A 16,480-nucleotide genomic window follows, 5' to 3' on the forward strand; every position below is an offset into this window, starting at 1 on the left:
TTTTTTAAATCAAATGTTCACATTGTCCTTCAAAAAGCTCCCTATTCTAATGTTCTTCTGTAGAACAGATTGACATAGGCCTGTCTCTTTTTTAATTCCCATGTGTTCTTTACTCTCTTCCCTCATAAAATGTTGGCATGTATGAGGGATATAAAAAGCAGTATGCTAAGTCTCCAAGTGGTCCTGGAATTACAGATGTCTCTTCTGCAACTCTATACCAATTTATTTTACAGTTAAAATAATAGTATTAAAAATGGAAAAAGCTGTTTTGAGTTCAGGAGGATTTTTTGCATTAGTCAGGCTATTGAGAACCTGATTATTTATGTATGTTCTTGATATTAATGTGTAATTCTGAAACAGGAATGATCAATATTTTACATGGAATGGGATTACGATTTCTTGCCTTGGGACATCATACTCCTTTCATGGTAAGACTTTTATATGTCATTTGGGCATTTATAGTGAAACAAGGCCATATTCCTCAGCAAGCCCTTCTGCATCTGGTTTCAGCACATTGGGATGGCCCATAACTACAGGAACAGCAACCAGGCTGTGCAGGCAGTGCGGGATGCTGGCTATGAGATTTCTCTGGGTTTGATGCCAAAGTCTCTTGGACCCTTGACGTTTGTGTTTACAGGAACTGGGAACGTCTCTAAGGTAAGAAGCCCTTGCCCCCCCATGTCTTCCCTCAACTATAATATTGTAAGGTGGTTGATTTTTTTCCCCCCTAAAGCGCTACTTGGTATTTTATGCACGTGAGGTTATTGTTGTATGTTTTAAAGATAAATTCAATTTGTGCATTGTTTTTTGATTTCTGGGTTTCCTTTTGTTGTATTGTAATATGGATTTGTAAACATCCTAGACTGCTTCCTCTGGAGGAGATCTGTGGCTGATCACTAGCAGTGGATTATAAAGACTTGGATGTACATTTAAGGGAAACTTGCCCTGGAATGGATAAGAACAGTAGTGCTGGATATTTTCCATTTGCTTTATTTCACTGCCTATTTTATTTCCCAAAGAAGGTTAGATTTTTACTGTGCTATTTAATAGATGGATACCAGTCCTTTACTAATGAAAGGATGATTAGTCTGATGGGTTGGTGAGTTATAAGTAGCACTACACTTGGGAAATGGGGTCATCTCTGAATCCACAGAACCTCTTTGCCCTGTGGGGCAACCTCAGTGAGGGTTTGTCAGGAGTAGCTAATAAATATGCACTGAAGAGGAGTGGTTGGTCAGAGTGAAGCATGACATTTCTCACTAGAGCCAGCCACATTCTTGTGACATCATTGTCATGCAGCCATGAAACAAAGAGGAAGAGCCAGGGGGACTATCAGTTTTCATACCAGCTTTGGGAACAAGGGAGTCCTCAGAACAGCTGCAGCCATATGGGAGAAGATGGAAACCTGCAGGAGAATTGTCTATTAATGATTTTGGTGATAAAGATTAGACTGAATTCACTGTAAGGTCACATTTGCTAGGAAAAGATCTTGGAAACTCTGGTTATATTAGAAGGAGAAATAATTCCTGCTATTCTTTTTTTCTCACTTCAGTCTCTAATATTGCCTCTCCAACAGGATGTCAAGCCAGGAACCTTCTTTCCCTGTGTTTTTGTCCAATGTGCATAAAGGCTAATGTGAATTTATAGAAAAATGTAGCCCTGTTTCATACCTCAGCAAATACCCTATTCAGTAGCTTTCCTGATAGTCATCACAAAACACATGGAGAAGGAAGCATTGTTCCATGCAAGCATCAGTTTTGCCTCTCTGTTAAAGCTGTCAACAGGATTGATTCTGCAAATTGCTGGGCAACCTCCACTCCCAGCAGAGCAATTGGGAGTAGAATCAACTCACCAAGTTGCAGAATGAACTTAGTAACAGTAGGTTCAGTTCGTAAGTGACAAATTGGAGTTAGACTGTGAACATTTTTCTCACAACCATGAAGGTTAAAATTGCATTTTAAAAAACTAGAATTGTGATCAAAATTCTGCAGCAAGGGGAAGATGCTTCATCAAATTCCATGATTGCAGTATATGCCAAACCAGGTGACTCTTTCCAGTTCACGAGCTAAATGGACCACTAGATGATGTTCCCCAGTGGATCATACTTTAGGTAGCACTGTTTCTTTGGCGGGTACTTGTTATGTCCACTGACATCTAGTTCTGTGAAGGATTCTGTGAAAATTGGTGCAACCTGTTTAAACCCTTATGCTTATTTCAGGATAAATTAAAATGTTCTTTATGTGATTATTTTCACTATTCTAAATTTATGCTGATACCTGTGCAATTGATATATGTATAATTTTTAATCTGCAGGGTGCCCAAGAAATGTTCAATGCACTCCCTTGTGAGTTTGTGGAGCCACATGAGCTGAAGGAAGTTTCTAAATCTGGAGGTAACCTTAAGGCAGTAATGCAGTATCCTTCAGAATCTTTTTGGCCAATAGTTTTGCTCTTTAAAGAACTTGAGTTCCTTTTCTTTACCATAGACCTTAGGAAAGTATATGGGACGGTGTTAAGTCGTCACCATCATCTTGTAAGGAAGAGTGATGGAGTGTATGACCCAGCAGAATATGAGAAACACCCAGAACTCTACACTTCTCGTTTTAACACTAATGTAAGTATTGTTTCTATTCTTTCAGTATAAGGCTTTCCAAACTCTGCCAATAACTACCATTTTTCCACATTCCATTTAGTTGGGAATTCATTAGTATGCTGGATCAAATTAAATTATTTTGCCCATCAATAATATCTGAATGAAGTCCTTGGGACTTTCTGACTGTCTTTGCAGATTGCACCCTACACTACTTGCTTAATTAATGGAATATACTGGGAGCAAGATACTCCGCGCTTGTTAAGCCGACAGGATGCACAAAGGCTGCTAGTTCCACATAAATCTCCTTCTCTTGCAATTGAGGGTTGCCCCGAATTACCACACAAGTAAGTCTTCTTTGTTCAGTGACAATAATTCTCCTGGATTCTAATTAAACAGCTCTTTTCTTATGCATTATGAAACACCAAATAGATCTTACTTTTCTTTTTGTGTCTGCTTTCCTATTAATTTGTTTTGTTGCATATATAAGTAATTTTTACCCAAGACAAATAGCTATGAGAATTTTAATTTTTCCTTTGGTAGTAAGTTTAAATTTTGATCCTCAGTAAAGGTTTCCCCAGTTCATAATAGAATGCATTAAAATACATTCTCTGTACTGCATGTAGACAAACACACTGTGCACCACCATAGCTAGAAAATTTTCTAAAGCTCAGTTTCTTTAGTAATGTTCTTCTCTTCTGGCATTCATCTAATTCAGATTCAATAACAAATCTCTGATAGTAAATGGTATTTTTTGTGCTTTGGAATAACTCTTCATATAGAAATGTGGAGTGTGAATTTAAGGCTAGATCCAAAAAAGACTTGGGCATGGAGGTGAGGAGTCCATCTTTTGTATAAATAGCCTTACTTGTGTGGTTAGAGCCTTTAACCAGGAAGTGAAAGATTGGCTTTATACTTTTTTTTTTTTTAGCTTGAATGGGTTCACACTCGTGTCTCCCACCTAATCATCAGGCTGTAGGTTAATCTGGGCTGAGGTACTCCATTTGGACTCCATCTCCGCAACCCCTCTCTTTTCAAGCAGAATTCAAAGCTTTTGGGACTAGAGGGTAAGCAGGAGAGAGCCTGAGTGTTTCTTGGTGGATAGGATGTTCCCTAAAACAGTGATTTTAAACCAGGGTGTTGCAAGATCCTTTTAAAGGTGCCACACAAAATTAGCCCTTTTAGGTGTGCAAACACCTATATGTAATTCACAAGATAACCCCAGAGATTTCAAATAGAAAATCATTCCAACATGTTGTGGTCTTTCTGAGTGGCACTGAGTTTAGGGGTGTTGACTGGGTAATGTGGGAATGTGTCAATATTGGTGTCTGTGCTGCTGATCTAGCAACTGTAATCATGTTCATTAGAAAAAAAATTAAAATCCATTTAACGCTTAAAAAATAAAAATATAATTTAAAGCATTAAATGGTATTCTAATTTTTTTTAAAGTGAAAGGTGAAACAAAGGATGCCTAAACATGTCAAGATAAATATTACTGTATCCCTTCCTTCTGTTGGTTTATAGATGTAACCTTTCATGAAGCACACTTTTGTCAGTAGTAATTGAGGGCACTATAGAGAGATGTGACTTGGTTCTCTGTCTGGAGCTAAATCTCTGAGGGATCTTCCTAGTTCTCTTTTTTTCCTTTTTGGTCCTTGATCTATTTTATCTTTATATTTTGTAGTGGTTCATTATTTGGAGGTGTGGCTAATGTTCTTGTTCATTGTTTTATTTTGTTTATTTCAGACTTTTGGCAATATGTGACATTTCAGCAGACACAGGAGGATCTATAGAATTTATGACTGAGTGTACAACAATTAACAATCCATTTTGTATATATGATGCTGACCAGCATATTATTCATGACAGGTGGGAGTACCTTTACTTTGCACTGTCTTCCTTTGCGTTTTAGACCCCCTGTATATTAAGCTTATTATATAAAGACTCAAGGAACACCGCTAAAAATGTAATATTCTTTAAGGGCAAGGAAAATATGGTGTTGAATTTCTATGATGTTTCTTCTAGTGTTGAAGGCTTTGGAATTCTGATGTGTTCCATTGACAACCTCCCAGCACAGCTTCCCATAGAATCAACAGAATATTTTGGAGACATGCTTTTCCCTTATATTGAAGAGATGGTAAGGCTTTATGAGCTTGGTAAGAAGTTTGGTCTTATACTTTGTTCAGATTTTGTGGTTCTTCTGCTCTGCTATATGTTGGTTTAAAAAATCTGCTGTAGAACATAGCTTATGTGTGAAAATTGGATGCTCCCTAGAGTACTAGGCAAAATGTTTCAAAAGATCTGGTATTCCATTTTCATAAGTGGCTTAGGAGCCTAAATTTCAATGAAAGTCAGTTTAAAACAAGGTAAAAGCCAGGTGTATTTCAGGTTTCCAAAGTATTACTACATCATACTATTGTTCTCTTATTGTTTGTATTTTATTTTAACCCAAAAAGTTTTAACAGTTTCTTTCTTTGTAATGAAGCATATTTTTCCAAAGAGGATTTATTTTTTAAAATATCTGTAAAAGCATGAAGGAAATAAAGTACTCTGATTGAAACCATTTTTTTTCCCCTCTACAGCTATTATCTGAAGGCTCTGAGCCTCTTGAAAGCCAGAACTATTCACCTGTTGTTCGAGATGTAAGTTCTACAAGCTAATTTCCTTCCTTTTTTGACCTGGGTATTGAAAGTCCAGATGCAAAAAGAGTAATTTGTTTCATATACTTTGTAGGCAGTGATTGCATCCAATGGTTCATTGACTCCTAAGTATAAGTATATCCAGAAACTGAGGGAGAGCAGGTAATATATAGATTTTGATTTGCATTATGATCTTGATTCTGTGTATCCGGTTTTAAATAAGCATGTGTACCTTTTATCATTGTTGCATTTATTTATTTAATTCAAGCTGTGGTGGAATCGCTTTATGTAGTTACATTTTCTTTTGGGTTGATAATTCTCCCTACAGTGCTTAACTTCATTAGCAGCACATATTACTAATTACTCCTGAACATGAGCAAACAGGGCAAACAATGCCTGCTACGTTGATTTCTTGAAGACCCAAAATAAGTGAATGCTAATATTATTCTTTGTTGCTTCTATCCTCAAAATTTATGCACACTGCATTGGCCTATTCAGGGATTTCTGGGATAGGAATAGTTCTAATGTATTTTGCAGCCTTCTACTTATTAGTATAGGAAGCTGTTATTCCTTCCCGCTTGCATGCAGTTTTGTTCAGTTTTTGGGTATATTCAGGATTCTGCATAAAGGCCTCTGACTTCCCATTTCACTTTACTAGGACAGTAGTTATTGTATATGATTCTTTCCTTACTTCCTCTGTATTTTTATCTTGCAGTGGTGATGAAGCAGATTTGGTTAGCTTAACTCCCTTAAAGCTCACCACGTCACTACTTAAAGTATGAAAATCCTGGATTTTTCTCCATTATTTCTAGTAACTCGTATTGTATTTTTATTCTTATTACAGAACCTCACTGTTTTGGCAATGATGGCTAACTCTGTCTTCATGGGGTTTTGGTTAGGGATTGCTGGAACACTCGTATCTGTAACACAATAGAAATTGGATACACAGCAGAAATCAATACGGGCTTAAACATTACATGCATTAATATACATTTAGACAATATAATGTGTCACTTCCCCATGCACTTATAGTTTTGGCTGTAGGAAATTTTAAAATACAATAATGTAATTAATGGGGAAATCCTATGAGGACTTCAGGAAAAGTCCATCACATCCAGCTTAATCATTTACAGGCCCTTTTCCATAGGGATGGAGCAAGCCATTTGCTTCCCAAAGATCACAGCTTACAGCTACATTTTTTGGTATATGCTATTTTGGTGGAAAATCTCCTGGGGCTGTCTCCGCTAACATACCTTCTTATTCCTTGCACAGCATTGTGGTCTGTCTTTTGGCTCCCCTCTTAACCTCTTGCATGGGCTTGTATGAGCTGCCTAAGAAGCTGGAGACTGTCTTCCAAAGGGGTTTAATTGTGGGTAGATTTTTGAACTTTCTGCAGAACTGTGTGTTGCATGTGTGGTGTGTCATTTTTTTTAACTATAACTCACTTAACTAAAAAATGAACAGGACCCACTAAACCCAAACCCTTTTTTTTTTTATATTTTTCCCCTTTGGATTTATTTGGAAAGAATGCAATTATAATAACAAATTGGCTCTTTAAAATGCAGTAGTTTACCCATGAGGTTTCAAATTTGGGATGTGAAGAGGGAGTTATCTGACTTGTATTACTGCTCTAACATAATAGTTAGTCTGATAGCTAAGGGCTCTATTTAGACTAAATGCTAAGTGTTACTTTTTGAAGGCTAATGAACTCTGTGCAAAGAACAGCCAGGTTATATAAGTTAATATGGGTGATGGGCCCCAAGAGAGAGGAATGTACATCTGAGTTGTTGTTCTTTCCAATTATTTTTACCTTTTTGCTTAATTGATACTATGTGCTGCTTTTGCAGAGTGCAAATGGTACGTCATGTTAACAGTAATTCTGAGAGAGGTCCATAGTTTTCCCTTCCAGGAACATACAAATTCTGGTCCAGTTGACCAGAGTTTGGCTGCTGGATAATTTAAACTAGGAATCAACGTAACTAGGAGCTTAATACTGTAAAAGTTGTTTCTTTTGCAAGAAAGGCTTTTTTCTGTGCCAGATCTGGAGTTACAACCTACTTTCTCTCTTCATATTTTCTGATCATATAAACTACCCACAATTGTGCCTCAGGTTTTCTTCTCTTGGTATGAGAGTAGTATCCTTGTGAAGAAGAAAGTTAGATCAGAGTATATGGTTTGCCTCTCGGAGGTAAAATTCTTAGTCTTATCTTACCAGAGGATCTACATTATGAATATTTAAAAGGTCTGACTTATCAAGCCAAGGTAGATAAATAAGTAATATAAATCAGTAATTACAACAATAAATTAAACAATAAACTTGTTTTCATTTAAATTTGAAATTGTGATTTATTTAAATTTAATATATGTTTGGATAAATTTGCACTTTTCCTTCATGTATCCAGCATATTTAAGGTAGCTTTACTTGCAATAAAAGTTGCAATATAATAAATCTGAAGAATGTATTGCATTCAGAAGCTTGTTTACGCCTATCCTACCAATAAAAGATATTTCCCACAAAAATCCTTGCCTCTTGCATAATATAATAGTATAATTTACAGTGAGCAACTTTAAGGTTCTATTTTTGTACATTTTTAATTGAATTCTAGTTTCCTTCTAAAAGTAGCTTCTCCGATCCACCCTTGCACCAGAAAAACTGTCACCTAGTAAACAAATTAAGTATTCCTCCTTTTCTAATATAATGCAAAATATAAAATTAAGAATCTGCATACATTACTTAAAAGTATCAAGATAACATGTTTCTTTCTCATTAGCAAACAGTAGCAACAACTTTAGCTTAATGATATATTGTATTTGGTTCAAATCCACATATTTTAATAGCTATGTCAGTGAGAATATATGTTTGTTTTAGGAGAATAACAAAAAACAAAAATGCAAATTAGTTTTAATTTAAATGAGCATTTCCCATTTTAATTTAAATTGGATCCCCCTGCCTGGCTGGGACTTTTGTCACACAATCTGAGGCCGTAAATAGACACAGATTTTACTAGCTAGCTATAGTCTTAAACTGTTATTCTTATAGGCGTCTTAAATTACTGTGGTATAGTTTTTCCAAAGTTACATTTTCTGCAACATAAATTCCTATTCCTTAGAGGTGGCAGAGGAGGTGTAGTGGGGTAGGTATAATCTAGAACACTGCAGCATCATTCAAAAATGGCAAATTGGGGCATTCCCTCCTGAAGTAATCAGGTTTTGATGGCTTAGCTATCAAGGAAGATGTGATGGCTTCTGAGGAAGATCAGGTAACAATAGCTGTTGGAGAAGCAAAATGAGAGGATTCAGTAGTATGAATGTTTGAAGCTATTTTAGACATTTTAGTTGCATTCCTTGAAATTAGAAGTTCAACTGAAAATGCTTTGAAAATGGATGTTTTGGATTTGGGTTAGAGAGCAGTGCCCCAGAACTTAAACTTTTGTCTGAACAGAGCTCTTGGTTTGTAAACTAACTAAAACTTACTGATATTGCATTAGCTTTAGCAGGTTACTCTTTGCTTATGCTGTCTGTTTTAATTTTGATTATAATCCCTTTTAGGGAATATGCTCAGTCACTGACCATGGATAAGAAGAAAAAGGTCTTGTTACTTGGAGCTGGCTATGTTTCTGGCCCTGTGATAGAATACCTCACTAGAGATCCCAACATTCAAATCACAGCAGGTACTTAAGGATTTACTTTCCAGTGTTAAAAGCACTATATAAGGGTTCATGCATGTATAAGGAATAATTTCATTTAACATCATGTTGCAGCTTACTGTTCATTCTTTTATTGACATATGGAACTGCTATGCAAGCACTACAGGCATAGTCTATGCTTTTAATTGTGTATTTCAGTCTAAAATTACTTTATAGCCTGAAGAACGTTCTGAAGAGATGCCTCAATTTTAATACCACATTGCCATTTCAATTTTGATCTATTTGTTGTATATAGTGCCTTAAAAAAGAAATTGGGGAGAAGATCTATTTCTCTGTTCATTTCAGTTTGTTTGGATCATGCATTTGACAGTACTTCGTGTATAGTCAGTCTCACTCTTTCATTGGTTGTCAGTTGCATTTTCTGTCCTGTGTGATAGCATGATGACATCTCTTTTCTGTGCTGTTCTGAAAATGGGGAATCATTTACACTATTTTTTCCCTAGTCCCTGCAAGGTGCTTAAGTAGTTATGAGAGTACATAATCTACCATGGAACAGGCAGCAGGCAGATGCATACAAATAGAAAATGTATGGTGTAGGGAGTGTCAAGTTTGTTGTTGTAGATATGTCCAAAACACCTTTCTAATCAGAGAAACACAACTATCTTTATAGAATTATCATTTTCCCCAATTAGGCTCTAGTTTTAAGGGTACTTTATAAGTTAGTGGGTTCTTTTGAAATTAGCACATTTAAGGAACTGTAGCTGACGATGTCCCTCTTCAAAAAACCTAAGGAGGTAGTTGTCAAGATCTTTCTCTGCCTGTGGACTGATGAAACAATTAGACTGCTTCTAAATGTGTGGAGTTGGGAGTGAACTGCTCTTAGCGCTTGTGTCAGCTGATCAATTTTAACAGTTTCGTATGTCTGCTGTATCTGGCACTAAGTGAAGCTAAACTGGGGCAGTTTATAGCTGTAACCCGGGCGGTACCCCAAGAGGTATCCCCTCTCCAATTGAAGGGATCAAAGCAGGTGCACAAGCGTTGTGGGAGGTGTAGGGACTCTCCTCCCCCTATAGAGCAGAGCCAGACCACCACTGGGGACTTAACCATATACCTTTTAATGAGGGAACAATACTGAGAACATAACAGGCATAATCAGGGGGTATAGTGGACACTACAATGCCCCAAGGGGTAGGATTCAACAAGGTTAGACACTTGCAATTATTGACAAAAGATAGGGTTAACAAAATATAAAACACAAACAGCAGAGCAAACAATACTGGTTGGGGAGATATAAAAAAAACGCAAAATGTCAAAGGACAAAGAAATATAGGGCCTAGGTACCTGGAAAGGGAGAAAAACACAATGGCCCCTTTCCACTGCAAGAGGAATTTCTCCTTCTTAGCTCACTCACCCCAAGTTACCAAAGCTAAGACTTGAACTTGGATCTCTCATGTAGTAGGCAGGAACATTGCTACACAGCCACCAGCGCTAATAGTGCTCCAAGCTACTAGGGGTCTTGACCTTCCTGGAGCCCCAGCCTCATGTCGAGCTGCCTGGCTTCTGATTGGAGGAGCTGGAAGCCGAGCTGGGAACCCCTCAGGTCCTTGCTCAGATCCTTGCTGAAGCGGGAAGCCTCTCCTGCTGGCCACAGCCTCTCGTAGGGGATTCTGGAGCCCAGCAGGAAGCCTCTCCTGCCGGCCACATGCCGTGCTGCCGAGGGTCCAACTGCTGCCTGCAGGTCCTGCTCCTTCAGGCTCTTCTGGGGCAACTGCTCCTGCCCTGCTGGCTCAGCTCTTGCCAGCTCTTTGAAGCTCCTTCCTTGTGGTCCTTCACTGGTCTCCCTCCTGAGTCAGCCACGCTGCCCCTTTTATCCCCCTTCAGGTGACCCAAGGGGCCAATCAGGGGACATGAGGGGTGAATCTCTGGGGCCTGATTGGTGAGGAAAGGGAATCCCAAGTCCTCCAATCATCTTTTGCCCTTTCAAAACCCCTGGGCTAGGTCACTGCCAGCTAGCCCGTCACATAGCCAAACTAAATAGCTGCTAAATTACCACAGTTTAGCTTCCACTATTCCATGAGTGGGTATATGAAAGAAATACCTCACTTCAGCTGATCCATTTTAAGTTCCTTCTTTCACCCATTTTTGCTCAGTATAATTGTTTTGTCTCTGTGTATCCTCTGCACAATCTTACCAAGCCTTATTGGTCACCCATTGCTATGGTTGTGCAATATATTTGCATTATGATATATTTGCATTATAAATACAGTAGCATCAGGAAATACAATTGTGTTGAAGGGTTTGTTGTGTTGGGCAATGTGCAAACAGTAAGGGCTTGTCTACATGAAGCTACTCTGAGGTAAGCCAAGTTGTAAATTTACAGTTGATCAAATCGTCCTCACTAGCAATTCATCCACTCTTAGCATACAGTAAGTACAAAGTAGCTTATTCTATCATTCAGAATTTGAATGAGCTAGTCATTGACCTGCCCTAGTGAATAAAGGAAAAAGAGGAAAGAATTTGTTTTGCATCAGTAGAAAAGATGATACTGTCAACAATTGAGTTAGTACTTCACAAAACTCTGGTTCGAGGTGCTTGGCTAGTGACTTCCACTAGTTCAGTAGCAATAATTATATTTTATCATTTTAATTTTAATTTCAGTTATTTTGTGAAATTATAGTAATCTTAGGCTTGATGTAGTTAATTACAAATGTTACATTTTTAATTTTTAAAATAAATAATTAAAAAAAGAAAAATACATTTATTTTAAAATAAAAATCTGATTTAATTAAAAAAGCCCAACTTTTGGATTTGGCTTAAATCTCTAGTTGTAGTCACCCCACTACCTGTTAGTCAGCCTGTTTTTCACCTGTGTTGCCATCTGTGGTAGACTCTGAGTTCCTTGGATCAATAATTCACCTTCCTATTAATCTGAAAGGTGCCACACAGCCTTTTGGGGTACTGCATGAATTAAAACAAATCCCTGAACTTGTTTATGGTCTTAATTTATTAATGTATTAAACCTAAACCTATAAACAAAATTTAAAATATATATATACAGTTTATTTTACCTACCCTTTCATGATGCTCATGATCTGTTTTTCCTGAAAGCTGATGAGATCAAGAATGCCTAAAGCAGTGTAATTAAGACAGCTTTTTCATCTTAACTCTTGCAAGAGCAACACAGAACCCTGAACCAAGTTCCTGGGTTCACTATTAAAGTCTACATACCTGGTCTTGCAAACCAGCACTTCGGTGAGTAAACCCATGTACTTGCCTACATGACGATGGGTTGAGTCACTGGCTCCTACATCACAACACAACACTCTGACCATGTGAGGCAGTGCTGTTGTGAAAAGCATCTCATCCACTTATACCAAATGCCAAAAAATGGCAAGTAGCTGGTTTTTGGTGCACTGAGGATGCATACTGTGCCACTCTCCATCTTTGCCCAGTGCTGTTATATTTTTTCTGTTTAGCATGCATGAAGCAGGAGCAGCATTCTCTAGCACAGTTGGAGGGAGTGTAGATATTTCATAAAACTAATTCTAAAATAGAGTAATTTCTCACCAAAGTAACCAGAAAAAGAAAAGTCCCTACTTAATGGATCATGGCATCTTATATGCTATCTGTGAGGTGGTGTTGAAGTGATTGGATGAATGATTCACTTGCCTCGTTCCTCTACTTTTCAAGCTTTTCTGTTTGATCCTTTTAACTTTTTCCCCAACAGTTTCTCCGCTGACCCTTTATCCCACAACAGGTACTGTTTGCCTGCATGGACTAGTAATAATTTTTGCTGGGCATAGTATAGTTGCTGTATTTTCTGTCAGTATCTTCTCAGCTCTTGTCATATTGCTTCATGTGATTGGATTAATAATCCAGGGGAAATACATTTTTAGACATCGTCAATTATGGGCATCTCTCTCAATTAATTAATTAAAAAATTAATTCATTTTTCCCTGTGAACCATGACCAAAAATGTTTCTGTCCTAAACAGTTCTGGAAGAAGGCCAATGTGGTGCCTATCTTCAAGAAAGGGAGGAAAGTGGATCCGGCTAACTATAGGCCCATCAGCCTGACTTCTATCCCAGGGAAGATCTTAGAAAAGTTTATTAAGGAGGCCGTCCTTAATGGACTGGCCGACACCAACATCTTAAGGGATAGCCAGCATGGGTTTGTTGCGGGTAGGTCTTGCTTGACCAATCTCATTTCCTTCTACGACCAGGTGACCTATCACCTGGACAAGGGAGATGAGATTGATGTCATATATCTTGACTTCAAAAAAGCCTTCGATCTGGTGTCCCATAATCGTCTCTTGGAGAAACTGGCCAATTGTCGCCTTGGGTCCTCCACGATCCACTGGCTGGAAAATTGGCTCCGGGGTCGGACCCAGAGGGTAGTAATTGATGGAAGTCACTCATCGTGGTGTCCTGTGACCAGTGGGTTCCCCCAGGGCTCTGTCCTTGGACCCATACTGTTCAACATCTTCATTAATGATGTGGACACTGGAGTTAGAAGCGGACTGGCCAAGTTCGCAGATAACACCAAACTTTGGGGCAAAGCATCCACACCAGAAGACAGGCGGATGATCCAGGCTGACCTGGACAGGCTCAGCAAGTGGGCGGACGAGAATCTGATGGTGTTCAACGCCGATAAATGCAAGGTTCTCCACCTTGGGGAAAAAAAACCCGCAGCATCCTTATAGGCTCGGCAGTGCTATGTTGGCTAGCACTATGGAAGAAAGAGACTTGGGGGTCATCATTGACCACAAGATGAACATGAGCCTGCAATGTGATGCTGCGGCTAGTAAAGTGACCAAAACGCTGGCTTGCATCCATAGATGCTTCTCAAGCAAATCCCGGGACGTCATTCTCCCCCTGTAGTCGGCCTTAGTGAGGCTGCAGCTGGAGTACTGCATCCAGTTTTGGGCTCCACAATTCAAAAAGGATGTGGAGAAGCTTGAGAGAGTCCAGAGAAGAGCCACGCGCATGATCAGAGGTCAGGGAAGCAGACCCTACGATGACAGGCTGAGAGCCCTGGGGCTCTTTAGCCTGGAAAAGCACAGGCTCAGGGGTGATCTGATGGCCACCTACAAGTTTATCAGGGGTGACCACCAGTATCTGGGGGAACGTTTGTTTACCAGAGCGCCCCAAGGGATGATGACTAGGTCAAATGGTCACAAACTACTACAAGATCGTTTCAGGCTGGACATAAGGAAGAATTTCTTTACTGTCCGAGCCCCCAAGGTCTGGAACAGCCTGCCACCGGAGGTTGTTCAAGTGCCTTCATTGAACACTTTCAAGATGAAACTGGATGCTTATCTTGCTGGGATCCTATGACCCCAGCTGACTTCCTGCCCTTTGGGTGGGGGGCTGGACTCGAGGATCTTCCGAGGTCCCTTCCAGCCCTAATGTCTATGAAATCTATGAAATCTAGTTTTATTGTAGAGCCCCTTACATTTTTATATTCTATGTAAAAATATCTCAAGCATTTTGTTAAATGGATCATCTTCTGAGTCCAGTTCTAGAAGCATATTTCTTAGTGACTAAGGGAAATTGATCTGTTTTAGCAGTCCAGGCACATTTTCTTTTAAATTCACTTGAATTTCTAGATGTCTTTTCCAGTAAAAAAAAAAGTTAGTTGAAGTGTGTGTGTGTGTGTGTGTGTGTGTGTGTGTGTGTGTGTGTGTGTGTGTGTGTAAAGTTTGTTTGAGAGTCTGAGGCTCAGGCTTTCATCTATAAATATATTATCTCAATCCTTTTGGGATGCAATACCTTCTTCCACTTAGTACCGGTTTTTGGATTAGTTTCCACTCCAGGCTAAACTATAACAATTTGTGGAGGGTTTGTAATCAGTCATGTCATAGTCATCCTATCACAGGTTTTTTATTCTTTTTAAAAAAGCCACTCCATTGAATTATGTTCACACAAGAGCCTTTCTATGTGAGAAACCATGTTAATGTGTCTTTCACCTGCCATACTTTCTGATAGTGTTTGGATCACTGATTCCTTGGTAAAGGGTGGGCAGCTGTCTCATAGGGCTGCAAACATGCACACTGAATATAAGCAGAGCAGTGCACACTGGGAAGTCCAGTAGAACAAATTTGGATAAAGGAGGGCTGGCAAGACCAACGTCACAGGCATACCTCACTACACAGTGATTACTTTTTGACAGACTTATTGTAGCCTGGGCTCATAGCAAGGGCAAAACACTACTAAAGAGCTAATGTAATTAATTGGTTGTAGACTTGGCGTAAGTTTTAGTGGATAGACCCTCACACCATCCCAGTCTGTTCTGCATCTCAGTGGTTGCAGAATGACTGATGTTCTGGTGAGTTTTGGATGATTCTTCACAGACCTCCTATGTTTAGGCTTATTTCAATTCTAATCACAGAGTTATCATAGGACTTTGGTTATGTGGCCTGGTGAGAAGTTGTTCAATTATTCCGTCACTTGGTTTGGTTACAAGGAGTTGCATACATCCTCATTTCTGTCTGATGTAGCAGTCAGGGTACTAGTTGTTTCTGCACTCTGAGTTGCATTTAAAGAACAGGTACTATGAGATGCCCACCACAATATTTAAGGATCCTGTAGAACAGGAGCAGGCAATTATTTTGAGCAGAGGGCCACTTACCAAGTTTTGGCAAGCTGTCAAGGGCTGCATGGGTAGCCCCGCTCCTGACAGGTACCCCACCCCCCTGTTTGCCATCTTGTGACCAAAAGTCCCACCCCCTAGCCCCTGATCTTTGCCACCAGACGTCCCTCCCCTTACCCCTGGAAGTACTCCTTTCAGCAAGGAGTTTTGCCAGCTCAGAACCAGAAAAATGCCAAATTATAGTCTAAAAAGTGATCATCTACAACATTCATTCATTTGATTTAAAAAAATATTTTTTTCCTGATTTACATGCGTTTGTGTAGTGTGTGCAGTCACCTCTGCATACAATAGCTTAAAATGAAGTCTTATTCTTGTATATTGTGGGGTGTGGGTATAGGTTTGTGGGGGCTGTGGGTGTGTGGGTATGTGGGGTGTGGGTGGGTATGGGGGGAGGGTGGCTGGGGTTTGTGTATGGCAGTGTGAGGGGAGGCATAGGTGCATGTGTATGGAGGGGTGTGCGTGTGGGACTCACCCTATGAACGCGCGCACACTCACATACACACACACATACACACTGCCCCTGTGCCTACACAGATGGACACACACACACACACACACACACACACACACACACACACACACTCTCTCTCTGCCCCTGTGCCTGCTGACGTGTGTGTACACACACACACACACACACACACACACACACACACACACACACACACACACCCCCCTACCAGCACGGTCCCATGCTCTGCCGTCTGGGGATGCAGCCGGGAGCCACAGCCATTTGGTGCTGGAGCAGGGCGGGGGCAGGAAAGCAGGGAACTGGCTGGGGGTGGGCCCGGCTGGGCTGCTCAAATCTGCAAGCCTGCTGAGGGCTTCCTTTGGGTCCTACTGCCCCTGGCTCCAGCCAGCTTTGACAGGGAGCCGGGGCAAATAAATATTAATTTACTAAATTTTTTAGGGGTTTCACGGGCCAGATAGAATGGCCTGGCAGGCCGGATCCATCTT

The 16,480-nt window shown here is 39.8% G+C and overlaps 1 protein-coding gene across 1 annotated transcript in view; it reads left to right on the forward strand.

The window, feature by feature from the left end:
* AASS (aminoadipate-semialdehyde synthase) overlaps positions 1 to 16,480 on the forward strand; it is a 49,678-nt gene that overhangs the window by 7,323 nt on the left and 25,875 nt on the right. Inside the window, exons 5-14 of the mRNA XM_014601060.3 lie at positions 361 to 428; positions 511 to 657; positions 2,314 to 2,392; positions 2,486 to 2,613; positions 2,788 to 2,936; positions 4,336 to 4,458; positions 4,615 to 4,726; positions 5,172 to 5,231; positions 5,323 to 5,390; positions 8,778 to 8,899. Coding sequence (XP_014456546.1) covers positions 361 to 428; positions 511 to 657; positions 2,314 to 2,392; positions 2,486 to 2,613; positions 2,788 to 2,936; positions 4,336 to 4,458; positions 4,615 to 4,726; positions 5,172 to 5,231; positions 5,323 to 5,390; positions 8,778 to 8,899 — 1,056 coding nt within the window. The remainder of the gene's footprint in view (positions 1 to 360; positions 429 to 510; positions 658 to 2,313; positions 2,393 to 2,485; positions 2,614 to 2,787; positions 2,937 to 4,335; positions 4,459 to 4,614; positions 4,727 to 5,171; positions 5,232 to 5,322; positions 5,391 to 8,777; positions 8,900 to 16,480) is intronic.

Source organism: Alligator mississippiensis, chromosome 4 (genome assembly GCF_030867095.1).
Source record: "Alligator mississippiensis isolate rAllMis1 chromosome 4, rAllMis1, whole genome shotgun sequence".
Lineage (NCBI taxonomy): Eukaryota > Metazoa > Chordata > Crocodylia > Alligatoridae > Alligator > Alligator mississippiensis.